At 40.4% G+C, this 26,371-nt stretch overlaps 1 protein-coding gene across 1 annotated transcript in view; it reads right to left on the bottom strand.

Annotated features, from left to right (window-relative positions):
* Stat92E (Signal transducer and transcription activator Stat92E) overlaps positions 1-26,371 on the bottom strand; it is a gene marked incomplete in the record, with an annotated part of 406,006 nt that overhangs the window by 132,198 nt on the left and 247,437 nt on the right. The window contains 2 exon segments of the mRNA XM_070091941.1: positions 15,115-15,334; positions 15,504-15,681. Of these exon segments, the coding sequence (XP_069948042.1) occupies positions 15,115-15,334; positions 15,504-15,681 (398 nt within the window).

Below are 26,371 nucleotides of genomic sequence, written 5' to 3' on the forward strand. Positions count from 1 at the left end.
AGTACCTCTGTACTAGCATGTCCAATGTACAGACCTCAGTGGCAACATGCAGACCCTATCAACTTCCAATGGAATGGAAAATATTGACTCCCTTCTGCTACAACACAACTGTCAACATATTATAATTGTTGGTGACCTCAACCAGCACCTTATACAGAGGGACTTTGATGACCTTCTTGCAGTGTTTGACATGAGAAACTTTCTTGTTGATTTCCCTACTCATATCTCTGGCTCCTCCCTTGGACCCAGTAGTGAGTGATCTGGCAGAAGGCATAGTCACTTGTCAACCCCTCGGCTACGTTGGATCGTCTGACCACAAGGCTGTTTTTACCACACTTAAGATCCCAACAGAAGCGAGGTGAGGAGTCCACCACGCACAACCTGGCTATGGGAAAGAGGTAATTGGCCAGCCCTTTGCTCTGCTCTCCCCCTACCACCTGACTGGAATGCTCTTCTCCGGGGGATGTTGACAACCAAGTGAAAGCCTTCACTGGACACATCCTTAATCTGCAACAAGAACACATTCCTCACCGGCAATATGTGACAAAGCCTACAGATCAGCCTTGGTTTGGCTTTCGATTGTAGAGAGGCTGCTACTGCTAAGTACAAAGCATGGCGAAGGTATAAGAGAGACATCCTACCACCTATAACAGGAACTTGCACATGCAAGCCTGTAGGCATATGGGTGATGTTCAAAAGATGGGCCATTGCTAAATGGGAGTTGGACACTAAAAGAAAGTTAGCATCAGGTAGGGTAGGCTCCAAAACCTGGTGGTCCCTGGTCAAGGACAGACAAGGTTATCTGCCTGATGAACTTATTCCACCTCTAAATCGACAGGATGGGACCACCTCTACTAGTAGTCAAGAGAAAGCGGACCTCTTTGCTGAACGCTTTGCTGTCAAAATGCAAGTTCCTGATCCAGCAAGGGACCCTCCTTGGCTAGCTGCAAGAACTGTGTCAAAACTGTCAGGGGTGACAATAAGGCAGGAGGAGGTGCATTTCCTTCTTAAATCACTTGACCAAGAAAGGATGTGGGCCTGTGACAAGTTGAGCCCTAAGATTGTTGAGAAGATGTGCAGACCAGCTAGCAGCACCTCTAACTCGCATCTTTCAGCACTGCCTAGTACAGTGTAAATGGCCCTCTCCATGGAAAGAGGCAAATGTAGTCCCTGTTCACAAAAAGAAGAGCAGAGCAAAGAAATCAGCAACTACAGACCAGTGTCACTCCTGTGAATCACTGGTAAGATCCTTGAGACAATAATCTCAAGACAAATGACAGATTTTTTTTTGACTACCACTCACTACTTTGTGATCGTCAATATGGCTTCAGGAAAGGTTACTCTGCTGCTGATCTGTTGTTAAACCTCTCCACTAAGTGGCACCAGTCACTGGATGAATCCAAAGTCAGCTGTGTGGTAGCACTGGACATTGCTGGCCGCGACCGGGTGTGGCACCAGGGCCTCTAGCAAAACTTCAAGCACTGGGAATTGCAGGCTCTACGCTATGTCTCCTCAGTGATTACCTTCATGGTAGATCTCTAAGTGTAGTCCTCAATGGAACGGAATCAGCAAGGCATCCTATTGGGGGCAAGCTCGTTCCCACAAGGGAGTGTGCTGGGTCCACTGTTATGGAATGTCTACTTCAACGACCTTCTTCATCTCATCCCAGAATCACATGCATATGCAGACAACTGTACACTGACATTCACTTATCCAAGAGAAGAAATGCCAGCTGCTCTAAGCTTACATCAATCACCAGCTGAGAGCTATATCAGCTTGGGGAAATAGATGGCAAGTAACATTTGCACCAACCTGAAAGAAAACGCAAATGATGATCGTCCTCTAGGCACCATGATGGTAATGCTGGTGCAGTAGTAAGGATGAATGGGAGGATGTTGGCACCTGGAGAAAGAAGTTGATATCCTTGGGGTGAAATTTGGACTGAAACTAACCACCATGAAGAACCATGTTGTAAATCTTGCAAACAAGGCTTGCCAGGAAGCTTACAGCACTTCGCCATGATCTCGATCTGCTTGACAGTAGGGGTTGCAAGATCCTGTACGAGGCACTGAAATGCACGCCACACCTTGAGTATGCTCCACTTTCTTGGTTTGCCTGTCCCCTCTCTCATCTGCGACTGCTTGACAGAGTAGAGAACAGAGCCAAGACGTCCCCTCATCTCTCGCCTGGACCCATCCTGGATAGATCTGTCATTTCAGCAGAGCCTTCAACATAGGAGGGATGTGGGTGGCCTTACTGTTATGTACAAGGCCAATATTGTCAAAATACCACACTTGGATCCACTTCGAGGACAGCGTGAAACAAGCTTTTATGCCACAAGGACGGGCAGAAAGCAGCAACTTCACTCTGGCTGTACCCTTCTCCAGAACATCACTCCATCTGAGATCATACATACCCAGGATGACTCGAGTATGGAACACATTCGTGACAGCATAATGATGTCACGAGATAACGTCAGTTGATCAAATGAAAGCATAAGATTCTAAAAGAAAACCTGGACGTTATGTGGAGGGCAAACCCGAAGGCGTGGGTCACCAGGCAGTTTTTTGTGGAGTGGGTAAACCTGGTCTTTGGTCCTACCATTAAGAAATATCTCCAGGAAAATAACCTACCCCTGCAAGCCCTTCTTATCCTAGACAATGCACCTGCTCACCCACCGAACATCGCAGATGACATAATCGAAGAGTTCAAGTTTATAAAGGTTCTCTACCTTCCACCCAACACCACCCCTATCCTGCAGTCCATAGACCAGCAGGTGATTTCTAATTTCAAGAAACTCTTCACCAAGCACCTGTTCCGCTGCTGCTTTGATGTGACAGAGAACACAAACTTGACCCTACGAGAGTTCCGGAAGGACCACTATAACATCGTGATATGCCTCAGAATTATAAATATGGCCTGGCAGGGTGTTACAAGGAGGACCTTGACCTCTGCTTGGAAGAAGCTGTGGCTTGAGGTTGTGTCTGAAAGGGACTTCGAAGGATTCAAACTCGAAGAGCCAGTGGTGGAGGAGATTGTGTCCCTTGGAAAGGTCATGGACCTGGAGGTGGATGAAGAAAATGTGAACGATCTCATTAAGGAGCACTCCAAGGAGCTGATGACGGAGGAGTTAGATGAAATACATAAGCAGCAGCATCAGGAGGTTTTGAAGGACATTCGTACTGTGGAGGAGGAAGATATGGAGGAATATACATCTACAAGTGAAATGAAGGAAATGTTGGGAATCTGGTGGAGATTATCAGGCTTTATTGAAAGGAAACGCCCAGAGAAAGTTTCAAGTGGTTGTGCACTGGACCTATTTAATGACGCTTGCACGAGTCATTTCCAAAACATTCTGAAAGGGAGGAAGAAACAAACCTCCTTGGACAGTTTTTTCTTGAAACACTCTGCAGATGAAAGTGTGACAAGCGTGGAGAAAAAAAAAAAATCAGTGAATAATGAAGTATGTATCATTAAAATAAAAATTGTAGCAGTTAAGTGACAAAGTGTATCATTAACAGTGTAGAAATTAAGTGTACACAGGATTAACCCTTTCAGGGTTTCGGCCATACTAGTACGGCTTAAGCCCCAGGGTTTTTGACGTACTAGTACGCCTAAATTCTAGCGCCCTCAAATCTAGTGAGAGAAAGCTGGTAGGCCTACATATGAAAGAATGGGTCTATGTGGTCAGTGTGCAAAGTATAAAAAAAATCCTGCAGCACACAGTGCATAATGAGAAAAAAAAAACTGTTTTTGGATTAAAACAGCAACTTTGCACTGTATTTTCGTATGGTATTTATTGTTGTATTCTAGTTTTCCTGGTCTCATTTTATAGAATGGAAGACATATTACAGAGACTGAATTGATTTTTACTGGTTTTACAATGAAAATTACCCTGAAATTGAGCTCAAAGTAGCAGAAATGTTCGATTTTTACCAAAGTTCAAAAGTAAACAAATCATGCCAAGCGTCCAATACACGTCAACTGGTGAGTCTAATATTCTTTCACAAGTGCGCCGATATTATTTATACCATTTCTACACTAATGCAGTAGTCTGCATAACAGTAAATTTTCTATTTTTTGTAAGAATAAAAATTCAAAGTGGAAAGCCAAAGAAATATAAGAGGGGCCTGGGGATGTGACTAACGAACAGAGAACTTGCTACAGTGGACCCCCGCATACCGTTGGCATCACATAACGATTAATCCGCATACCGCTTGCTTTAATCGCAAAAATTTTGCCTCGCATACCGCTTAAAAACCCGCTCACCGCTGTTCGTCCGAGACGCGTCCAATGTGCGCCTTAGCAAGCCTCACACGTTCCGCCAGTGGCATTGTTTACCAGCCAGCCTCCGCGGTAGCATCCAAGCATACAATGGTAACATTTCGTATTATTACAGTGTTTTTGGTGATTTTATCTGGAAAATAAGTGACCATGGGCCCCAAGAAAGCTTCTAGTGCCAACCCTACAGCAATAAGGGTGAGAATTACTATAGAGATGAAGAAAAAGATCATTGATAAGTATGAAAGTGGAGTGCGTGTCTCCGAGCTGGCCAGGTTGTATAATAAACCCCAATCAACCATCGCTACTATTGGTGGTACAGCTGCTGCTGCTGCTGCACTGTCAGCTGCTGCTGCTGCTGCTGCTGCTGTAGCATCGTCTGCTGCTGCTGTAGCATCGTCTGCTGCTGCTGTAGCATCGTCTGCTGCTGCTGTAGCATCGTCTGCTGCTGCTGCTGCTGTAGCATCGTCTGCTGCTGCTGCTGCATCGTCTGCTGCTGCTGTAGCATCGTCTGCTGTTGCTGTAGCATCGTCTGCTGCTGCTGTAGCATCGTCTGCTGCTGCTGTAGCACTGTTGTTGGTGTGGCTTATTGAGAATATACCAAGAAACAATTAACCACAGAGGATTTGCCACCCAGGATAACCCAAAAAAGTCAGTGTCATCGAAGACTGTCTAACTTATTTCCATTGGGGTCCTTAATCTTGTCTCCCAGGATGCAACCCACACCAGTTGACTAACACCCAGGTGAACAGGGAAAAATGCCTGGAACTAGTGCTCATATTGGTGAATTTAAAGCCAGCAAAGGTTGGTTTGAGAGATTTAAGAATCGTAGTGACATACACAGTGTGATAAGGCATGTTCTGGAAGAAAATACCAAACAGGACCTACAGTACTCAGGAGTAAAAGGTACTCCCAGGACACAGTGTCTCATCAGTCATTGCTGCATCTTCAATAAAGGTAAGTGTCATTTATTCTTCATTTAGTAGACTAGTACATGCACAATATATACTGTGCATGTACTACTCTACTATTGTGTATGTATCCTTCTCTTTGTGTGTAGGAAAATGCATATTTCACGTGGTAAAAATTTTTTTTTCATACTTTTGGGTGTCTTGCACGGATTAATTTGATTTCCATTATTTCTTATGGGGAAAATTCATTCGCACCGATTATTTCGCATACCAATGAGCCCTCTTGCACGGATTAAAATTGGTATGCGGGGGTCCACTGTATTTTAGTGCCAGGAATGTCTTTCTTGTTTATTCTGGACCCTAATTGGAAATTGGCAACTTTTGAAATTTGTGTGAAATTGGCAAAATTGCTAAATTCTGACCACTGTATTGGATAGTTGAAATTGGTAAATGGGTGGTTTCTTGTACTCATTCAATAGAAAAAATGGAGTTCTAGCGAAATAGTTATGATTTTTGTCAGCTAGTACACTAGAATTGGCAGAAAATAGGGTTCAAAGTGGGCAAAATCGCCGATATGTAAACATCGTCGAGACCGCTAACTTTGCGAGAGCATAATTCCCTAAGTTTTCTATCAAATTTCATACTTTTGGTGTCATTATGATCGGGAAAAGGTTCTCTATCTTTTCATAAGATTTTTTTTTTTTTTTTTTTGAAATTTGGGGGACCCTGAGAAGAAGTCTCTGAGAGGACCCTGAAAGGGTTAAGTGTGTATCACCCAGAGAAAGTTTCAAATGGTCGTGCATAAAATACCTATTACAAAGAATGCCACTAGTATGCCTAGTGCATTGGACCTATTTAATGACAGCATACACCGATGTGCCCAGCATCTCTTCTCCATCTCCAAGGTAAATGCAGTATTGCTACATAATTTCTTTATGTATTATTATTATTATCATTTCATTATTATTATTATGTTTTATTATTATTTTATTATTATTATTGTTTTTCTTATGAAACTATGTACGTAGTAATCTAAAGGAGTTTGAATCGCTCCATTTTCTGTTATAATAAAAGCATGGGAAGGTATGTCAGGAGGGGGAATGGCCACCATGGGGGACCTATAATACACAACAACAATAATGGCCACTGTGCCTCCGCCTCCACTAACACTACTCACATACGTAATATTTCATTCATTCTAGTGTATATATCATGTTTCTATGTTACTCGTATTATTTATTATGTCATATTAGATGAACTGTGATAGATAAATAAGCCGTATAGATGATATTAGTGACATATTGAAGTATCCTGTCAGCCTCCTGAGAGCCGGGAACGGATTAATTGCGTTTCAATTAATTTAAATGAGGAAAATTGACTCTGCAAACGAGCAAATCCACTTGCGAGCAAGGTCATGGAACGGATTAAACTCGCAAGTAGAGGTTCCACTATACACAACATATCCCTCCAAACTGCTATATCCCGAACCCCTCCTGTAGAGTGCAGGCATTGTACTTCCCATTTCTGGCTATATAAAAATAACTGGTTTCCCTGAATCCCTTCACTAAACATTAACCTGCTCACACTCCAACAGATCATCAGGTCCAAAATACCATTCATCTCCATTCACTCCTATCGAACACACTCATGCTGGAAGTCCAAGCACCTTGCCCACAAAACCTCCCTTACCCCTTCCTTTCAACCTTTTCGAGGATGACCCCTACCCCGCCTTCCTTCCCCTACAGATTTAAACGCTCTACATGTCATTCAACTTTGATCCATTCTCTCTAAATGACCAAACCACCTCAGCCCTCTGACTAATACTTTTATTAACTCCACACCTTCTCCTAATTTCCACACTCCGAATTTTCTGCATAATATTTACACCACATATTGCCCTTAGACAGGACATCTCCACTGGCTCCAACCGCCTCCTCGCTGCTGCATTCACAACCCAAGCTTCACCCCCATACAAGAGTGTTGGTACTACTATACTTTCATACATTCCCTTCTTTGCCTCCATAGATAACATTTTTTGTCTCCACTTATACCTAATGCACCACTCACCTTTTTTTCCCCCATCAATTCTATGATTAACCTCATCCTTCATAAATCCATCCGCCGACACATCAACTCCCAAGTATCTAAAAACATTCACTTCTTCCATACTCCTCCTCCCCAATTTGATATCCAATTTTTCTTTATCTAAATCATTTGATACCCTCATCACCTTACTCTTTTCTATCTTCACTTTCAACTTTCTACCTTTACACACACTCCCAAACTCATCCACTAACCTTTACAATTTTTCTTTAGAATCTCCCATCAGCAAAAAGCAACTCTGTCAATTCCCATTTTGTATTTGATTCCCCATAATTTAATCCCACCCCTCTTCCGAACACCCTAGCATTTACTTCTTTTGCAACCCCCATCTATAAATATATTAAACAACCATGGTGACATTACACATCCCTGTCTAAGACCTACTTTTACCGGGAAGTAACTTCCCTCTCCTCTATACACCCTAACCTAAGCCTCACTATCCTCATAAAAACTCTTTACAGCATTTAGTAACTTACCACCTATTCCATATACTTGCAACATCTGCCACATTGCTCCCCTATGCACTCTATTATATATTTTTTTTCAGCAAGTCAGCCATCTCCCACCAAGGCAGGGTGACCCAAAAAAAGAAAAGAAAATCCCCAAAAAGAAAATACTTTCATCATCATTCAACACTTTCACCTCACTCACACATAATCACTGTTTTTGCAGAGGTGCTCAGAATACAACAGTTTAGAAGCATATACGTATAAAGATACACAACACATCCCTCCGAACTGCTAATATCCCGAAACCTCTCCTTTAGAGTGCAGGCGTTGTACTTGCCATTTCCAGGACTCAAGTCCGGCTATATAAAAATAACCAGTTTCCCTGAATCCCTTCACTAAATATTACCCTGCTCACACTCCAACAGATCGTCAGGTCCCAAATACCATTTGTCTCCATTCACTCCTATCAAACACGCTCATGCACGCCTGCTTGAAGTCCAAGCCCCCTCGCCCATAAAACCTCCCTTACCCCTTCCTTCCAACCTTTTCGAGGACAACCCCTACCCCGTCTTCCTTTTCCTACCGATTTAAATGCTCTCCATGTCATTCAACTTTGATCCATTCTCTCTAAATGACCAAACCACCTCAGCCCTCTGACTAATACTTTTATTAACTCCACACCTTCTCCTAATTTCCACACTCCGAATTTTCTGCATAATATTTACACCACACACTGCCCTTAGACAGGACATCTCCACTGCCTCCAACCGTCTCCTCGCTGCTGCATTCACAACCCAAGCTTCACACCCATATAAGAGTGTTGGTACTACTATACTTTCATACATTCCCTTCTTTGCCTCCATAGATAACATTTTTTGACTCCACATATACCTCAATGCACCACTCACCTTTTTTCCCTCATCAATTCTATGATTAACCTCATCCTTCATAAATCCATCCGCCGACACATCAACTCCCAAGTATTTGAAAACATTTACTTCTTCCATACTCCTCCTACCCAATTCGATATCCAATTTTTCTTTATCTAAATCATTTGATACCCTCATCACCTTACTCTTTTCTATGTTCACTTTCAACTTTCTACCTTTACACACACTCTCAAGCTCATCCACTAACCTTTGCAATTTTTCTTTAGAATCTCCCATAAACACAGTATCATCAGCAAAAAGTAACTCTGTCAATTCCCATTTTGTATTTGATTCCCCATAATTTAATCCCACCCCTCTCCCAAACACCCTAGCATTTACTTCCTTTACAACCCCATCTATAAATATATTAAACAACCATGGTGACATTACACATCCCTGTCTAAGACCTACTTTTACTGGGAAGTAGTCTCCCTCTCTTCTACACACCTTAACCTGAGCCTCACTATCCTCATAAAAACTCTTTACAGCATTTAATAAGTAACCACCTATTCCATATACTTGCAACATCTGCCACATTGCTCCCCTATCCACTCTATCATATGCCTTTTCTAAATCCATAAATGCAATAAAAACTTCCCTACCTTTATCTAAATAATGTTCACATATATGTTTCAATGTAAACACTTGATCTACACAACCCCTACCCACTCTGAAACCTCCTTGCTCATCCGCAATCCTACATTCTGTCTTACCTCTAATTCTTTCAATTATAACTCTACCATACACTTTTCCTGGTATACTCAGCAAACTTATTCCTCTATAATTTTTACAATCTCTTTTGTCCCCCTTCCCTTTATATAAAGGGACTATACATGCTCTCTGCCAATCCCTAGGTACCTTCCCCTCTTTCATACATTTATTAAACAAAAGTACCAACCACTCCAACACTATATCTCCCCTTGCTTTTAACATTTCTGTCATGAGCCCATCAGTTCCAGCTGCTTTACCTCCTTTCATTCTATGTAATGCCTCACGTACCTCCCCCACACTTACATTCTGCTCTTCTTAACTCCTAAAAAATGGTATACCTCCCTGGCCAGTGCATGAAATTACCGCCTCCCTTTCTTCCTCAACATTTAAAAGTTCCTCAAAATATTCTTGCCATCTACCTAATACCTCCATCTCCCCATCTACTAACTCCCCTACTCTGTTTTTAACTGACAAATCCATACATTCCCTAGGCTTTCTTAACTTGTTTAACTCACTCTAAATTTTTTTCTTATTTTCATTAAAATTTCTTGACAGTGCCTCTCCCACTCTTTCATCTGCTCTCCTTTTGCATTCTCTCGCCACTCTCTTCACCTTTCTTTTACTCTCCATATACTCTGCTCTTCTTATAACACTTCTGCTTTGTAAAAACCTCTCATAAGCTAACTTTTTCTCTTTTATCACACCCTTTACTTCATCATTCCACCAATCACTCCTCTTTCCTCCTGCTCCCACCCTCCTATAACCACAAACTTCTGCCCCACATTCTAATACTGCATTTTTAAAACTATTCCAACCCTCTTCAACCCCCCCACTACTCATCTTTGCACTAGCCCACCTTTCTGCCAATAGTCACTTATATCTCACCCGAACTTCCTCCTCCCTTAATTTATACACTTTCACTTCTCTCTTACTTGTTGTTGCCACCTTCCGCTTGTCCCATCTACCTCTTACTCTAACTGTAGCTACAACTAAATAATGGTCCGATATATCAGTTGCCTCTCTATTAACATGTACATCCTGGAGCCTACCCATCAACCTTTTATCCACCAATATATAATCTAACGAACTACTTTCATTACGTGCTACATCATACCTTGTATATTTATTTATCTTCTTTTCCATAAAATATGTATTACTTATTACCAAATCTCTTTCTACACATAGCTCAATTAAAGGCTCCCCATTTACATTTACCCCTGGCACCCCAAATTTACCTACTACTCCCTCCATAACATTTTTACCCACTTTAGCATTGAAATCCCCAACCACACGTACTCTCACACTTGGTTCAAAACTCCCCACGCATTCACTCAACATTTCCTAAAATCTCTCTCTCTCCTCTACACTTCTCTCTTCTCCAGGTGCATATATGCTTACTATAACCCACTTTTCACATCCAACCTTTATTTTACTCCACATAATCCTTGAATTAATACATTTATAGTCCCTCTTTTCCTGCCATAGCTTATCCTTCAACATTATTGCTACTCCTTCTTTAGCTCTAACTCTATTTGAAACCCCTGACCTAATCCCATTTATTCCTCTCCACTGAAACTCTCCCACCCCCTTCAGCTTTGTTTCACTTAACCCTTTCAGGGTCCAAGGCCCAAATCTGGAGTCACGCACCAGTGTCCAAGAATTTTCAAAAAAAAAAATTTGTTATTTTTTCTTATGAAATCGTAGAGAATCTTTTTGTGAAGGTAATAAAACAAAAAGTATGAAATTTGGTGGAAAATTGACGAAATTATGCTCTCGTGAATTTTGATGTGTCAGCGATATTTACGAATCGACGATTTTGCCGACTTTGACTCCCATTTTAGGCCAATTACATTATTCCAATCAACCAAATTCTTAGCTATTTCACTAGTATTACTTCTATTCTATCGATTGAGCACAAGAAATCGCCAAGTCAACTGTTTCAACTACAAAATAAAGTGATCGGAAATTGTTAATTTGGCCAATTTAACACAAAGTTCAAAATATTCCAATTTCAAAATAGGGTCCAGAATGAACAATGTAGGCATTCCTGGCACTAAACTAACATTTCCTCTGTTCATTAGTTATGTTTTGAGGCTTTACAAATAAATTCCATTTTTATTTTTTATTCACATAATGAATTTTTATTCACGCCAAAAAATAGAAGATTTACTGTTATGCAATACTGTAATAATTGTATAAATATCATCACCATATTTGTGAATGTATATTAGACCCACCAGCTGGCGTGTATTAGACGTGTGAGGTCGTTTGTTTACTCTTGAATATCGGCAAAAATTTAACATTTCCTCTACTTTGAGCTCAGTTTCAAGCCATTTCCAGTGCTAAAACCAATCAAAATCATCTCTATTTCTGTAATATGTCTTCCATTCTATCAAATGAGACCAAGAAATCGCAAATACAACTATAAAAAACATACGAAAACACACTGCAATGTTGCTGTTTTAATCGAAAAATCATGATTTCATTTTTTTTCTCTCATTATACACAGTGTACTGCAGGATCTGTTTTATGTGGTGCACACATACCACATAGATGTACTCTCTCATATCTAGGCCCAAATGTACCACTCACAGTTTATCAGAGTGAGCTGAGCTCATGGCGCAGATCTACGGTTTGGACCCTGAACGTAAAGCCGTAGATCTACGGGACGGACCCTGAAAGGGTTAAAGCCAGGACATCCAGCTTCTTCTCATTCATAACATCCACAATCATCTCTTTCTTATTATTTGCACAACATCCACGCACATTCAGACTTCCCACTTTGACAATTTTCTTCTTCGTATTCTTTTTAGTAATCTTTACAGGAAAAGGGGTTACTAGCCCATTGTTCCCGGCATTTTAGTTGACTTTTACAACACGCATGGCTTACGGAGGAAAGATTCTTATTTCACTTCCCCATGGATATAAAAGGAAAAGTAGTAAGACCAAGAACTATTAAGATAAAATCAAAGAAAACTCAGATGAGTGTGTATAAATAAACGTGTACATGTATGTGTAGTGTGACCTAAGTGTAAGTAGAAGTAGCAAGAGATACCTGTAATCCTGCATATTTATGAGACAGACAAAAGACACCAGCAATCCTACCATCATGTAAAACAATTACAGGCTTTCGTTTTACACTCACTTGGCAGGACGGTAGTACCTCCCTGGGCGGCTGCTGTCTATCAACCTACTACTACTACTACTATCATATGCCTTTTCTAAATCCATAAATGCAATAAAAACTTCCCTACCTTTATCTAAATACTGTTCACATATATGCTTCAATGTAAACACTTTATCTACACATCCCCTACCCACTCTGAAACCTCCTTGCTCATCCGCAATCCTACAGTATGTCTTGCCTCTAATTCTTTCAATTATAACCCTATCGTACACTTTTCTTGGTATACTCAGTGGCGGAGAGCATGTATAGTCCCTTATACATGCTCTCCGCCAATCCCTAGGTACCTTCCCCTCTTTCATACATTTATTTTTTTTTATTATCACACCGGCCGATTCCCACCAAGGCAGGGTGGCCCGAAAAAGAAAAACTTTCACCATCATTCACTCCATCACTGTCTTGCCAGAAGGGTGCTTTACACTACAGTTTTTAAACTGCAACATTAACACCCCTCCTTCAGAGTGCAGGCACTGTACTTCCCATCTCCAGGACTCAAGTCCGGCCTGCCGGTTTCCCTGAATCCCTTCATAAATGTTACTTTGCTCACACTCCAACAGCACGTCAAGTATTAAAAACCATTTGTCTCCATTCACTCCTATCAAACACGCTCACGCATGCCTGCTGGAAGTCCATACATTTATTAAACAAAAATACCAACCACTCCAACACTATATCCCCCCCTGCTTTTAACATTTCTGTCATGATCCTGTCAGTTCCAGCTGTTTTACCCCCTTTCATTCTACGCAATGCTCACGCACTTGATATCTTTCCCCCACAAAAAAAAATCCTGATTTTTTTTTTTATATATCACATGGATTAAACACCAATGAAGTGTAATGAAATCTTTCACTGACAATGTATTTCCCATAGAGTGGGCTTCATCAAGTTGCAAACAGATCTACCCGAGCATAAAATACGTGTACATATAGGGAGCACAGCGAAGTGAAGGTTCAGGTAAGGAATGTTGTAGTTGATGGTTGAGAAAATGGCTAACAGAAGATACACATTCCTCCCTACTAACTCCATTCCCAAACATGTCTCCAACATCTTTTCCAAAACCACATTCTAAGTATCTCCCTCCACATTCACCCCAAACATATCATCAGTAATGCAGGTTCAATCCTCTGCAGGAGTATACATAATCTGTTGCAAAGATTGCAACCAATTATATGTGGCAAAACATCCAGAGACCTCCAAACATGTATTTCAGAACATCATATGCCACAGAATGGATGACTTGAGGAATGCCTGTGTTTTACACCAAAACTCGCACAGCCACATAATGAAGTATAGTGACACAAGACTCATCGCCAGAAAAGAAAACATCCTGAGACACAGGATCTTGGAATCATCACTCGTCTGTATTTCTAACAATTTCAACCTTAACAAGAGGTTCTACAACTTAGCTGAACCTCTTGCCAGGAAATTTATCATTATCCTAGATAACAACAAGCTTATTGGCCCATGGTGGGTGGTTTCTTCTCAAATTCAAATTCGGCTTCTTCTCAGCCATCAACTTCAACATTCCTCACCTGATCCTTCATGTCACTATGCTTCCAATATACACACAAGTATTCTGTTTGTGACTTAATCAAGTCCACCGCAGGGGTGAAATTTAGCCAATAAAGGATTGCATTATACTGCACTTCTGTCTACTCTTCCATCATGTCAGAACTTTATGGTAAGACACATGTGCAACAGCAGATATCTTCCATTCCAAAACATTTCTCCTACACAGTATGCTTCTTCAAGCAAATACAGAGGCAATAGAAGCAGTATTTTATACCATTTATCTCCATGATGTGGATAACTCTACCCTAGTGTCTGAGGGACTTTAAAAGCAGTCAAATGACTCTTAATTCTAAACATATTTTAGCCAAAACTCAAGGGAAGATAAGAAATGAAAATATAACAATTAATAAATAAATGTAAAGGAGTGTTGCAGTAGGCCTACTGGTCCATGTTAGGCAAGTCCTATTCACACCCAATCATTATATGACATAAGACTAGAGGAGCAATACAGTAGGCCTATTGGCCCATGCAAGACAGGTCTTGCATCTAACCCTTCCCACTCACATAATAGTCCAACCTATTTTAAAAACTACCCAAGGTTAAGGCCCAATAATCAAAGGTAGATCAATACAAAAATAACCCGCACATAGAAGAGAAGAGCTTACGACGACATTTCGGTCTGACTTGGACCATTTACAAAGTCACACGGTGTAACTTTGTAAATAGTCCAAGTCGGACCAAAATGTTGTCATAAGCTCCTCTCTTCTATGTGCGGGTTATTTGTGTATTGTTCCAGTCACGGTATTGAGCCTTTTTTTTTGTTATAAAGGTAGATCAAGGCAGGGCAGTGCAGAGCAGAGCAGGCACTGACCTGCCCTGTCCTCCTTGTCTAGCCTTTTCTCATCCCGTTTCTTTCCCTGCCCTGCCCTACTTTGCCCTGCCTTGCCACTTATCACTGAATCTAAGATTTAGGGTAGCTTTAAAAAAAAAATGAAGCCAAGGAAAACAATACAGATAATAAGTGTCATACTTACCCCGGGACATGAGTGATTAAGTGAGGCTTCACATAGCCATTAATTGATGGTTGTTGTTCTCCTATAGGTGTGTAGTACTTGCCAAATGCTTGTTCCTTGGGTATATTTGGATAAAGGAAGAGCAGGTACTTGAGATCAGCAATCACATCAGCAAGAGGACGGATAGCGAAGGCTTTACTGGTGAACGGCTGCAGCATGAAGACATCACGTTGATCACCAGCTGAGAGATATATGATAATAATACCAATTTATTAAATTACTGTCAATATATGCTTCATAAATCAACAGAACTGTTTGTCTAGATGGAAAATAACTTAGTGTTATTAAAATTGTTAAGATTATCCTTAGAAAAAAATATTAAAAAGCGTAATAAAAAATTTGAAACATACCTTTCGTGGTATCTTCATACATCCAAGCAATAGTGACACCACCTAGTTCAGAGTCAGAAAAGCGAAGAAGGAAAGTGCCAGATTTAGAATTTTTTAGCATTTCTTCTGCTTGACGTCGGCCAACAAAGCCCATTATAGAACCATCATTCCAAGGCTGACGCAGATGTTCTCTTGTAACCTTGTAAGAAACAATTACATAAAAGATTTGTTGCATAAAAATGAATTATGACAAGGTCAGATTCTTTCTAACTTTCTTTAGTTCTCAATATTCTAAATTGCCTATGCTGTATATGATTAAATGTGTGCGGAGTCATCTAAACTTATCCGTTAAATGATTTTTTAAATTTCCAACAGCTGAAGTAGACATCCATCCTACTGCAGTCAGTTCCATCTATCAATTACTCAAATATAAGAAATTCAGTTGAACCTTATATAGCATGGGGATTATTTTTTATTTTATTAGCACACTGGTCGATTCCCACCAAGGCAGGGTGGCCCGAAAAAGAAAAACTTTCACCATCATTCACTCCTATCAAACACGCTCACGCATGCCCGCTGGAAGTCCAAGCACTTCGCACACAAAACCTCCTTTACCCCCTCCCTCCAACCTTTCCTAGGCAGACCCCTACACCGCCTTCCTTCCACTACAGACTGATACACTCTTGAAGTCATTCTGTTTCGCTCCATTCTCTCTACACGTCTGAACCACCTCAACAACCCTTCCTCAGCCCTCTGGACAACAGTTTTGGCAATCCCACACCTCCTCCTAACTTCCAAACTACGAATTGTTTGCATTATATTCACACCACACACTGCCCTCAGACATGACATCTCCATTGCCTCCAGCCTTCTCCTCGCTGCAACATTCATCACCCATGCTTCACACCCATATAAGAGCGTTGGGGATTATGTTTCTGATAATTGTCATATAGAATAAAATTACTGTACAGGTCTCCCTCCACATTCGCGAGGGTTAGGGGATCAAGAACCTCGTGAATGTTGAAAAATCGCGAATGTTTGGTGCCCTAATATATTGTAGGGAAATATAATAATAGTATTTACTTAACCTAACAATACTGCTTCCTTAACCTGTAAACAGTCCAAATGTACATATACGTTCTTACTGCTAGCGCCCCAAACATATATATACGCTTTATTTTTCCTGCCTCCACATTTGGCACAATTGGCCTGAGATGCCTGGTCAGCATAGAATGGGTCTTAACACTCGGTGTGCACCATATTAACCCTTTCAGGTCCGTGCCGTAGATCTACGGCTTTACGTTGAGGGTCCAAACCGTAGATCTACGCCAAAATTCTAGCGGCGTCAAATTTAGCATGAGAAGGCTGGTAGGCCTACATCTGAGAGAATGGGTCTGAGTGGTCAGTGTGCACACTATAGAAAAAATATGGACACCCGCATGGCATTGTGGGAATGCCACCAAAGTAGCTTTGTTCATTGTGCCTGGCGGCAAGGAAGCTCTCACTCCCCACTCACTCTCCAAGCGAATTCTGACTCTCCTCTTCACAACTTACAGTTCTAAGACTGATGGAAGTGGAGCTGAAGAGGAATTCTATGGTTTTGAACCATATGGTACCATTGTACCATACAGTACAGGACACCATATGGTACAGATACAAGGATCCCTATGGAAATAAGCCACCCTGACTTTTTTGGGTTATCTTAGGATTTTATACATATGCTGCTATGTATAATAATCCATGTAACTGTATTTCTGTACAACTGAATAAACTTACTCAAGTGCATGTGGCATCGTAAGTTTATTTAGGTATACACATTGGTAAACATAGAATATCATACTTAGCAGCATATGTTTGGAGAACCTAGGATAACCCAAATAAGTCAGACAGACTTATTTCCATTAGGGTCCCTGTACCCTGTACTACATGGTACAATGTACCATATGGTGCATTGTACCATACGGTAAATTGTACCATATAGAACATTTTCGCTACTGTGAGCGCAATTTCAATGTACTTTTCGTCATGAAAGCAATCAAAATTATATCAATTACTGTAATATATCTTTCATTCTATCAAATGAGACCAAAAAATGAGAATATAACCATAACAACCATACAAAAATATACCGCTAAGCGGCCGCTAATGGCTGAGAAGTGAACTCCGCTATTTATGGTCTGATTTCTTTCAATTTTGGTGTACGTGAAGAAGTATCTTTCCATCATACATTGCCCAAGTTTCAGTAAGATAACCCAACAAACAACTGAGAAAATAATAATAATAATGGGCTAGTGCAAAGATGAGTAGTGGGGGGGTTGAAGAGGGTTGGAATAGTTTTAAAAATGCAGTATTAGAATGTGGGGCAGAAGTTTGTGGTTATAGGAGGGTGGGGGCAGGAGGAAAGAGGAGTGATTGGTGGAATGATGAAGTAAAGGGTGTGATAAAAGAGAAAAAGGTAGCTTACGAGAGGTTTTTACAAAGCAGAAGTGTTATAAGAAGAGCAGAGTATATGGAGAGTAAAAGAAAGGTGAAGAGAGTGGTGAGAGAGTGCAAAAGGAGAGCAGATGAAAGAGTGGGAGAGGCACTGTCAAGAAATTTTAATGAAAATAAGAAAAAATTTTGGAGTGAGTTAAACAAGTTAAGAAAGCCTAGGGAAAGTATGGATTTTTCAGTTAAAAACAGAGTAGGGGAGTTAGTAGATGGGGAGAGGGAGGTATTAGGTAGATGGCGAGAATATTTTGAGGAACTTTTAAATGTTAAGGAAGAAAGGGAGGCGGTAATTTCATGCACTGGCCAGGGAGGTATACCATCTTTTAGGAGTGAAGAAGAGCAGAATGTAAGTGTGGTGGAGGTACGTGAGGCATTACGTAGAATGAAAGGGGGTAAAGCAGCTGGAACTGATGGGATCATGACAGAAATGTTAAAAGCAGGGGGGGATATAGTGTTGGAGTGGTTGGTACTTTTGTTTAATAAATGTATGAAAGAGGGGAAGGTACCTAGGGATTGGCGGAGAGCATGTATAGTCCCTTTATATAAAGGGAAAGGGGACAAAAGAGATTGTAAAAATTATAGAGGAATAAGTTTACTGAGTATACCAGGAAAAGTATACGGTAGGGTTATAATTGAAAGAATTAGAGGCAAGACAGAATGTAGAATTGCGGACAAGCAAGGAGGCTTCAGAGTGGGTAGGGGATGTGTAGATCAAGTATTTACATTGAAGCATATATGTGAACAGTATTTAGATAAAGGTAGGGAAGTTTTTATTGCATTTATGGATTTAGAAAAGGCATATGATAGAGTGGATAGAGGAGCAATGTGGCAGATGTTGCAAGTATATGGAATAGGTGGTAAGTTACTAAATGCTGTAAAGAGCTTTTATGAGGATAGTGAGGCTCAGGTTAGGGTGTGTAGAAGAGAGGGAGAATACTTCCCGGTAAAAGTAGGTCTTAGACAGGGATGTGTAATGTCACCATGGTTGTTTAATATATTTATAGATGGGGTTGTAAAAGAAGTAAATGCTAGGGTGTTCGGGAGAGGGGTGGGATTAAATTATGGGGAATCAAATTCAAAATGGGAATTGACACAGTTACTTTTTGCTGATGATGCTGTGCTTATGGGAGATTCTAAAGAAAAATTGCAAAGGTTAGTGGATGAGTTTGAGAATGTGTGTAAAGGTAGAAAGTTGAAAGTGAACATAGAAAAGAGTACGGTGATGAGGGTATCAAATGATTTAGATAAAGAAAAATTGGATATTAAATTGGGGAGGAGGAGTATGGAAGAAGTGAATGTTTTCAGATACTTGGGAGTTGACGTGTCGGCGGATGGATTTATGAAGGATGAGGTTAATCATAGAATTGATGAGGGAAAAAAGGTGAGTGGTGCGTTGAGGTATATGTGGAGTCAAAAAACGTTATCTATGGAGACAAAGAAGGGAATGTATGTAAGTATAGTAGTACCAACACTCTTATGTGGATGTGAAGCTTGGGTGGTAAATGCAGCAGCGAGGAGACGGTTGGAGGCAGTGGTCAATAATAATAATAATAATAATAATATCTTTATTTACTACACGTACATGTACAAGGTATACAGGCCTAGCTGACATCAGTGACATACTACTGTATAGAAAGGCACTTGTTATGCTGAGTATTTCAAGAAAATTAGGTCAGTGTCCCAGGATAACATCCACACTAGTCGACTAACACCCAGGTACTCATTTACTAATGGGTAAACATAGACAACAGGTGTAAAGAAACACGCCTAATGTTTCTACCCTGGCTGGGAATCGAATATTTACCAAAAATCTTGTATGGCTAATCCAAGCCAGGTACTAAAAATAAGCCATGTTGACTTTTTTGGGGCTATCCTAGGTTCTCTACACATATGCTGCTATGTGTGATAATCTACAGAGAAAATAACTTTTTTGTTTCATGTTTATGGTGGAGTACAAGTGTATATCATAGTTAGCCTGTGCTATACTCCGTTTTCTCTAATATAAGCCCCCAAGACAAGGATAGGAGAATGGTATTTGTTTACCATATCCTCTTCATAACTCTGTCGAACTGCCCAGTGTTATGCCAAATATTATTCATTCTGGAGTATTTAACATGTTTTATGTTATTTATATTGTTTCCTATGTCATATTAGATCAATTGTGATAGGCAAATAAGCTGTAGTGTTGATATTAGCGTAATAATAAAGCATATTCTCCTGCTTCATGAGACTGAGCTCATGGCAACTGACAGTGGCTTCAAAGCCACCTTATCTTTAATGGATAATGTACTGTGTAGGTGCTTTACATAATGAGAAGCATTTCTTTTATTCACTGGAACCATGGCTAGGGCTAAAAGTAAGCAGGTTAAAACAATAAATGGAGAAAAAGAAATTGGAATGACTTATGCAGCAAGTAGCGCCACCAAACAGTACCAGCAGGTTGGTGTAGCGACCCTGGAAATTTGAAATTATGCTAGCCAAAATTAGTGCCGAATAACTGAAGGAACCGAATAACTGATTGCCGGATTTGTGATGGCAGACCTGTACCTTGAAATAGAGCTCAAAGTAACAGAAATCTTCAATTTTTGCCAAAATGCAAAAGTAAACAAATCATGCTACGCGTCCAAAACACATCAACTGGTGAGTCCAATATTCTATCACAAGTGCACTGATATTATTTATACCATTTCTACACTAATGCAGCAGTCTGCATAACAGTAAATCTTCTATTTTTTGTGAGAATAAAAATTCAAAATGGAAAGCAAAAGAATGTAAGAGGAGCATGGGGACGTGGCTAATGAACAGAGTAAATGTTATTTTAGTGCCAGGAATGTCTTTCTTGTTTATTCTGGACCCTATTTGGAAATTGGCCTCTTTTGAAATTTGTGTGAAATTGGCAAAATTGCTAAATTCTGACCACTTTTCTGGATAGTTGAAATTGGTAAATGGGTGGTTTCTTGTACTCATTTGATAGAAAAAATGGAGTTCTAGCGAAAGTTATGATTTTTGTCGACTAGTACACTGGAATTGGCGGAAAATAGGGCTCAAAGTAGGCAAAATCGCCAATGCATAAACATTGTCGAGACCGCTAACTTCGCGAGAGCATAATTTCGTAAGTTTTCCATCAAATTTCACACTTTTAGTGTCATTATGATCGGGAAAAGATTCTATATCTTTTCATAAGAAAATAATAATTTTTTTCTTTTTTTTTTTTGAAAATTTGGCAACCCTGAGAACGAGTCTGAGAGAGGGCCTGTTGACCCTGGAAAGCGATGTTGAACCAAGTCTCTGTTTATCTGTCTCTATCTGTCTGTATCTACCTGTTTCTGTCTACCTGTCTCTGTCTACCTGTCTCTGTCTACCTGTCCGTATATCTGTCTCTGCCTATCTCTTCTTATCTCTGTCTCACAGGTACACAAATACAATTATACATACTGTAAATTACCTAGGATAACCTAAAAAATCCTAAGTGCTATACTGTGCTTGTAGATATAATGTATAAGAATACCTGTTGGTTCACAGTGGCTTTCTCTCAGACAGAGAGAGAGACAAGCAGACACAGACAGACAGATAAGCAGAGACAGAGATGCCAACGCTCATCAAATGTCATCCCTTATCTCATCTTATCTCTTCACCTTTGCAAGTGCTCATCATCTCTGCACCCTCGAAGGCGCCCATCAAATGGCATCCCTTAACTCATCTCATCTCTGCACCCTGCAGGCACCCATCAAATGTCATCCCTTATCTCATCTTATCTCTGCACCCTCACAGGCACCCATCAAATGTCATCCCTTATCTTATCACTGCCCTCCTGATGCTCGTCACTGACATCATGCTTCAAGGGAACTACTACTACTTTCTTCTTCCTTCCTTCTTCTTCTCTACTCCCATGTATCCAAAACATTGCTGGGACCTATAAATACTTTGTATATATTCCTAGACAACAGTAAATGACCATGGCAGGTGTAAATGTCCACCTGTCAATGTGTTTGTGACAATTTGAGTACAATTTCAGTACCTAATACTAGCATCAGAACAAAGATTGGTTATGAAATGACAAGAACTACTATAAATTGTAATTATCAGAACATAAAAATTATATCAAATACAAAAATGAGAAAAAAAAAGGTATATTGGCAACATTTCTGCAAACAGCAGGACTCGATGTTGCCGTCAGGTGAGCATTAAGTGCCAACTTTGCAGCCTCATATCACAGTAAGTACTGACCCTATTTTTTTATTTTAATCCTATAACACTTTGAAAAAATTTCTCTATTTCAATAAATTTTTTTTTTTTATTTTTCAAAATATTCAGGACACCGGGCGAGAGAACGTATATATACGTTTGGACTGTTTAGAGGTTAACCTATTGAACCATGAACAATCATAAAACACATGAAAACATCGTAAAATACAGTGGACCCCTGCCTTACGATATTAATCCGTTCCTGAGAGCTCATCGTAAGCCGAAATTATCATTAGCCAAATTAATTTTCCCCATAAGAAATAATGGAAATCAAATTAATCCATTCCTGCCACCCCAAAGTATGAAAAAAAAAATTTTTTTTACCACATGAAATATTAATTTTAATACACACAAACTGAAGAAGACATGCATAATTACTACTCTACTAAGAATAGAATACATGACACTTACCTTTATTGAAGATCTGGTAATGATTAATAGGATGGGAGGAGGGGAGAGTGTGGAAGTTATTGTTTAGAAGGGGAATCCCCTTCCATTAGGACTTGAGGTAGCAAGTCCTTTTCTGGGGTTACTTCCCTTCTTTTTTTAATGCCACTAGCTTGAGAGTCACTGGACCTCTGTCGCACAATAAATCTGTCCATAGAGCTCTGTACCTCCCGTTCCTTTAAGACTTCCCTAAAATGGGCCATAACAATGTCATTGTACAGGTTGCCAACACGGCTTGCAGTAGCTGTGTCAGGATGATTTTCATCTGTAAAGGTTTGCAGTTCAACCCACTTTGCACACATTTCCTTAATCTGTTTTTTCAATTCCATATTAATTCTCGCCCTTTTTACCACAGGGATGGCACTAGAAGCTTTCTTGGGGTCCATGGTGACTTATTTTGCAGTTACAAGCACTAAAAACACTGGGATAATGTGAAATGTACTGAATGTATGTGTAGATGCGACCGCACTGGCTGGCTTGTAAACACTGGTGGTGAGGCCACATGTGGGACACGTCCCAGACGAATCACGTAAGGCGAGTTTTTTATCGTGAGGCGAGGCAAAATTTTTGCATTCAAATGCTTCGTATGGCGGATTTAACGTAACGCGATGCATTCATAAGGCAAGGGTTCACTGCACTGTACTAGTGCCAGCCCTTTGGTAAAGGTGAGAAAGAATATAGAATTCATACAGAACTCATAGCAGAGAACCAAAGTGGAGGAGGAAGAGAGAGGGGAAAATGTGCCTTCTTCAGAGATTCTATGATATGTACGATACTAAACCAGCAGGAGTTGATAAAAGCTATAGCGCTAGCCAGCGATAAAGTGTAGCATTAACAGTGTAGCAAATAAGTTAAGCGATTAATTAATAGAAAAAGGACAGCACAAACCTAACTCCTCCAATGTTGTTGGAGGTATACAGTGGACCCCCGCATACCGATGTCATCACATAACGATTAATCCGCATACCGCTTGCTTTAATTGCAAAAATTTTGCCTCGCATACCGCTTAAAAACCCGCTCACCGATTTTCGTCCAAGACGCGTCCAATGTGCGCCCTCAGCCAGCCTCACATGTGCCGCCGGTGGCATTGTTTACCAGCCAGCCTCCGCGGTAACATCCAAGCATACAATCGGAATATTTCGTATTATTACAGTGTTTTCGGTGCTTTTTCTGGAAAATAAGTGACCATGGGCCCCAAGAAAGCTTCTAGTGCCAACCCTACAGCAATAAGGGTGAGAATTCCAATAGAGATGAAGAAAGAGATCACTGATAAGTATGAAAGTGGAGTGCGTATCGCCGACCTGGTCAGGTTGTACAAGAAACCCCAATCAACCATCGCTACTATTGTGGGCACCAGAAAGGCAATCAAGGAAGCTGTTCTTGCCAAAGGTTTAACTGTGTTTTCGAAACAAAGATCGCAAGTGATGGAAGATGTTGAGAGACTCTTATAGGTGTGGATAAATGAAAAACAGCTAGCAGGAGATAGCGTTTCTCAAGCGATCATAAGCAAAAAGGCTAGGAAGTTGCATGAGGATTTAATTAAAAAAATGCCTGCAACTAGTGCTGATGTGAGTGAATTTAAGGCCAGCAAAGGTTGGTTTGAGAGATTTAAGAAGCGTAGTGGCATACATAGTGTGATAAGGCATGGTGAGGCTGCCAGTTCGGACCACAAAGCGGCTGAAAAATATGTGCATGAATTCAAGGAGTACATAGAGACTGAAGGACTGAAACCTGAACAAGTGTTTAATTGTGATGAAACAGGCCTGTTTTGGAAGAAAATGCCAAGCAGGACCTACATTACTCAGGAGGAAAAGGCACTCCCAGGACATAAGCCTATGAAAGACAGGCTTACTTTGTTGATGTGTTCCAATGCTACTGGTGATTGCAAAGTTAAGCCTTTATTAGTGTATCACTCAGAAACTCCCAGACCATTCAGGCAAAAGAATGTCCTCAAGGAGAATTTGTGTGTGCTGTGGAGGGCAAACAGTAAGGCATGGGTCACTAAGGACTTTTTCTATGACTGGTTACACCATGCATTTGCCCCCAATGTGAAAGATTACCTAACTGAAAAGAAATTAGAACTTAAGTGCCTCCTGGTGTTAGACAATGCCCCTGGTCATCCTACAGACGTGGCAGAGCGACTTTATGGGGACATGAAATTCATTAAGGTGAAGTTTTTGCCTCCTAATACCACTCCTCTCCTGCAGCCCATGGACCAGCAGGTTATTGCAAACTTCAAAAAACTGTACACAAAAGCTCTGTTTGAAAGGTGCTTTGTAGTGACATCAGAAACTCAACTGACTCTAAGAGAGTTTTGGAGAGAGCACTTTAATATCCTCAATTGTGTAAACCTTATAGGTAAGGCTTGGGAGGGAGTGACTAAGAAGACCTTGAACTCTGCTTGGAAGAAACTGTGGCCAGAATGTGTAGACAAAAGGGATTTTGAAGGGTTTGAGGCTAACCCTGAGAGGATTATGCCAGTTGAGGAATCCATTGTGGCATTGGGAAAGTCCTTGGGGTTGGAGGTTAGTGGGGAGGATGTGGAAGAGTTGGTGGAGGAGGACAATGAAGAACTAACCACTGATGAGCTGATAGATCAACTTCAAAAGCAAGAGGCCAGACCTGAGGAAACTGGTTCAGAGGAGGGGAGAGAGAAATTGAAGAAGTTGCCTACTACAAAGATTAAGGAAATGTGTGCAAAGTGGCTTGAAGTGCAAACCTTTTTTGATGAAAATCACCCTCACTCAGCTATTGCAAGCCGTGTTGGCAACCTGTACACTGACAATGTTGTGAAACACTTTAGGGAAGTCATAAAGGAACGAGAGGTACAGGCCACTATGGACAGATATGTTGTGCGAAAGAAGTCCAGTGACTCTGAAGCTGGTCCTAGTGGCATTAACCCTTTGAGGGTCGACAGGCCCTCTCCGAAACTCGTTCTCAGGGTCGGCCAAATTTCAAAAAAAAAAAAAATTATTTTTTCTTATGAAAAAATAGAGTATTTTTTTCTAAACATTATAGGCTAAACAAAAAAAATTTAGCGTCAATACTTACCGAGATATGGAGGTGTGAAATTTCCCAAAATTGAACAACATATGGTAACATCGCCGACTGCCGTCACCCGGTATTTTTCTATTTACTTTTTTATGTACTATTTTCAATTTTTTTTCAAGTTTTCTTTTTCTGAGTAACTTTTATGGCCTCTGAGGCCAACATGATCAGTATTTTGTAAGTTATTTCTTTTTCAATACTACACAATAAGGGCGTAAACACTGTTGTCATTATTTTGTTTACAGAAAATATTTACACAAACAAACAATATGAAATGTTGTTTATTACTATTTTTCTATATTTTATATACACATATACAGTCACAGGACATGTTTCTAGAAGTTCTGCAGCCTGTGGAACTCTTTGAAACATGGTGTCATGCACAGTGGAGTTTTGCACTCCTCACACATAAAACGAGTGTCTCTGCGTTGTCGTGGGCGTTTTTTTGTATGTGAACAGACGTAACACCTCTTCTGAGCCTTTTTCTTCAAAGCAGTAGCAGGCAGTTTTACCAGGAAGTGATCACCATGTTTCAGACGAGCAGGTAGTTGTTGATAATTTGGTGGGCGGTCAATTGCAGGTGCATTTCCTTGGTACTTGAATACTATTTGTCTGATGACAGACAAACAGAATTCGCCGTACTGTGGTTTGTTTCTGGT

Source organism: Cherax quadricarinatus, chromosome 37, assembly GCF_038502225.1.
Source record: "Cherax quadricarinatus isolate ZL_2023a chromosome 37, ASM3850222v1, whole genome shotgun sequence".
Taxonomy (NCBI): Eukaryota; Metazoa; Arthropoda; class Malacostraca; order Decapoda; family Parastacidae; genus Cherax; species Cherax quadricarinatus.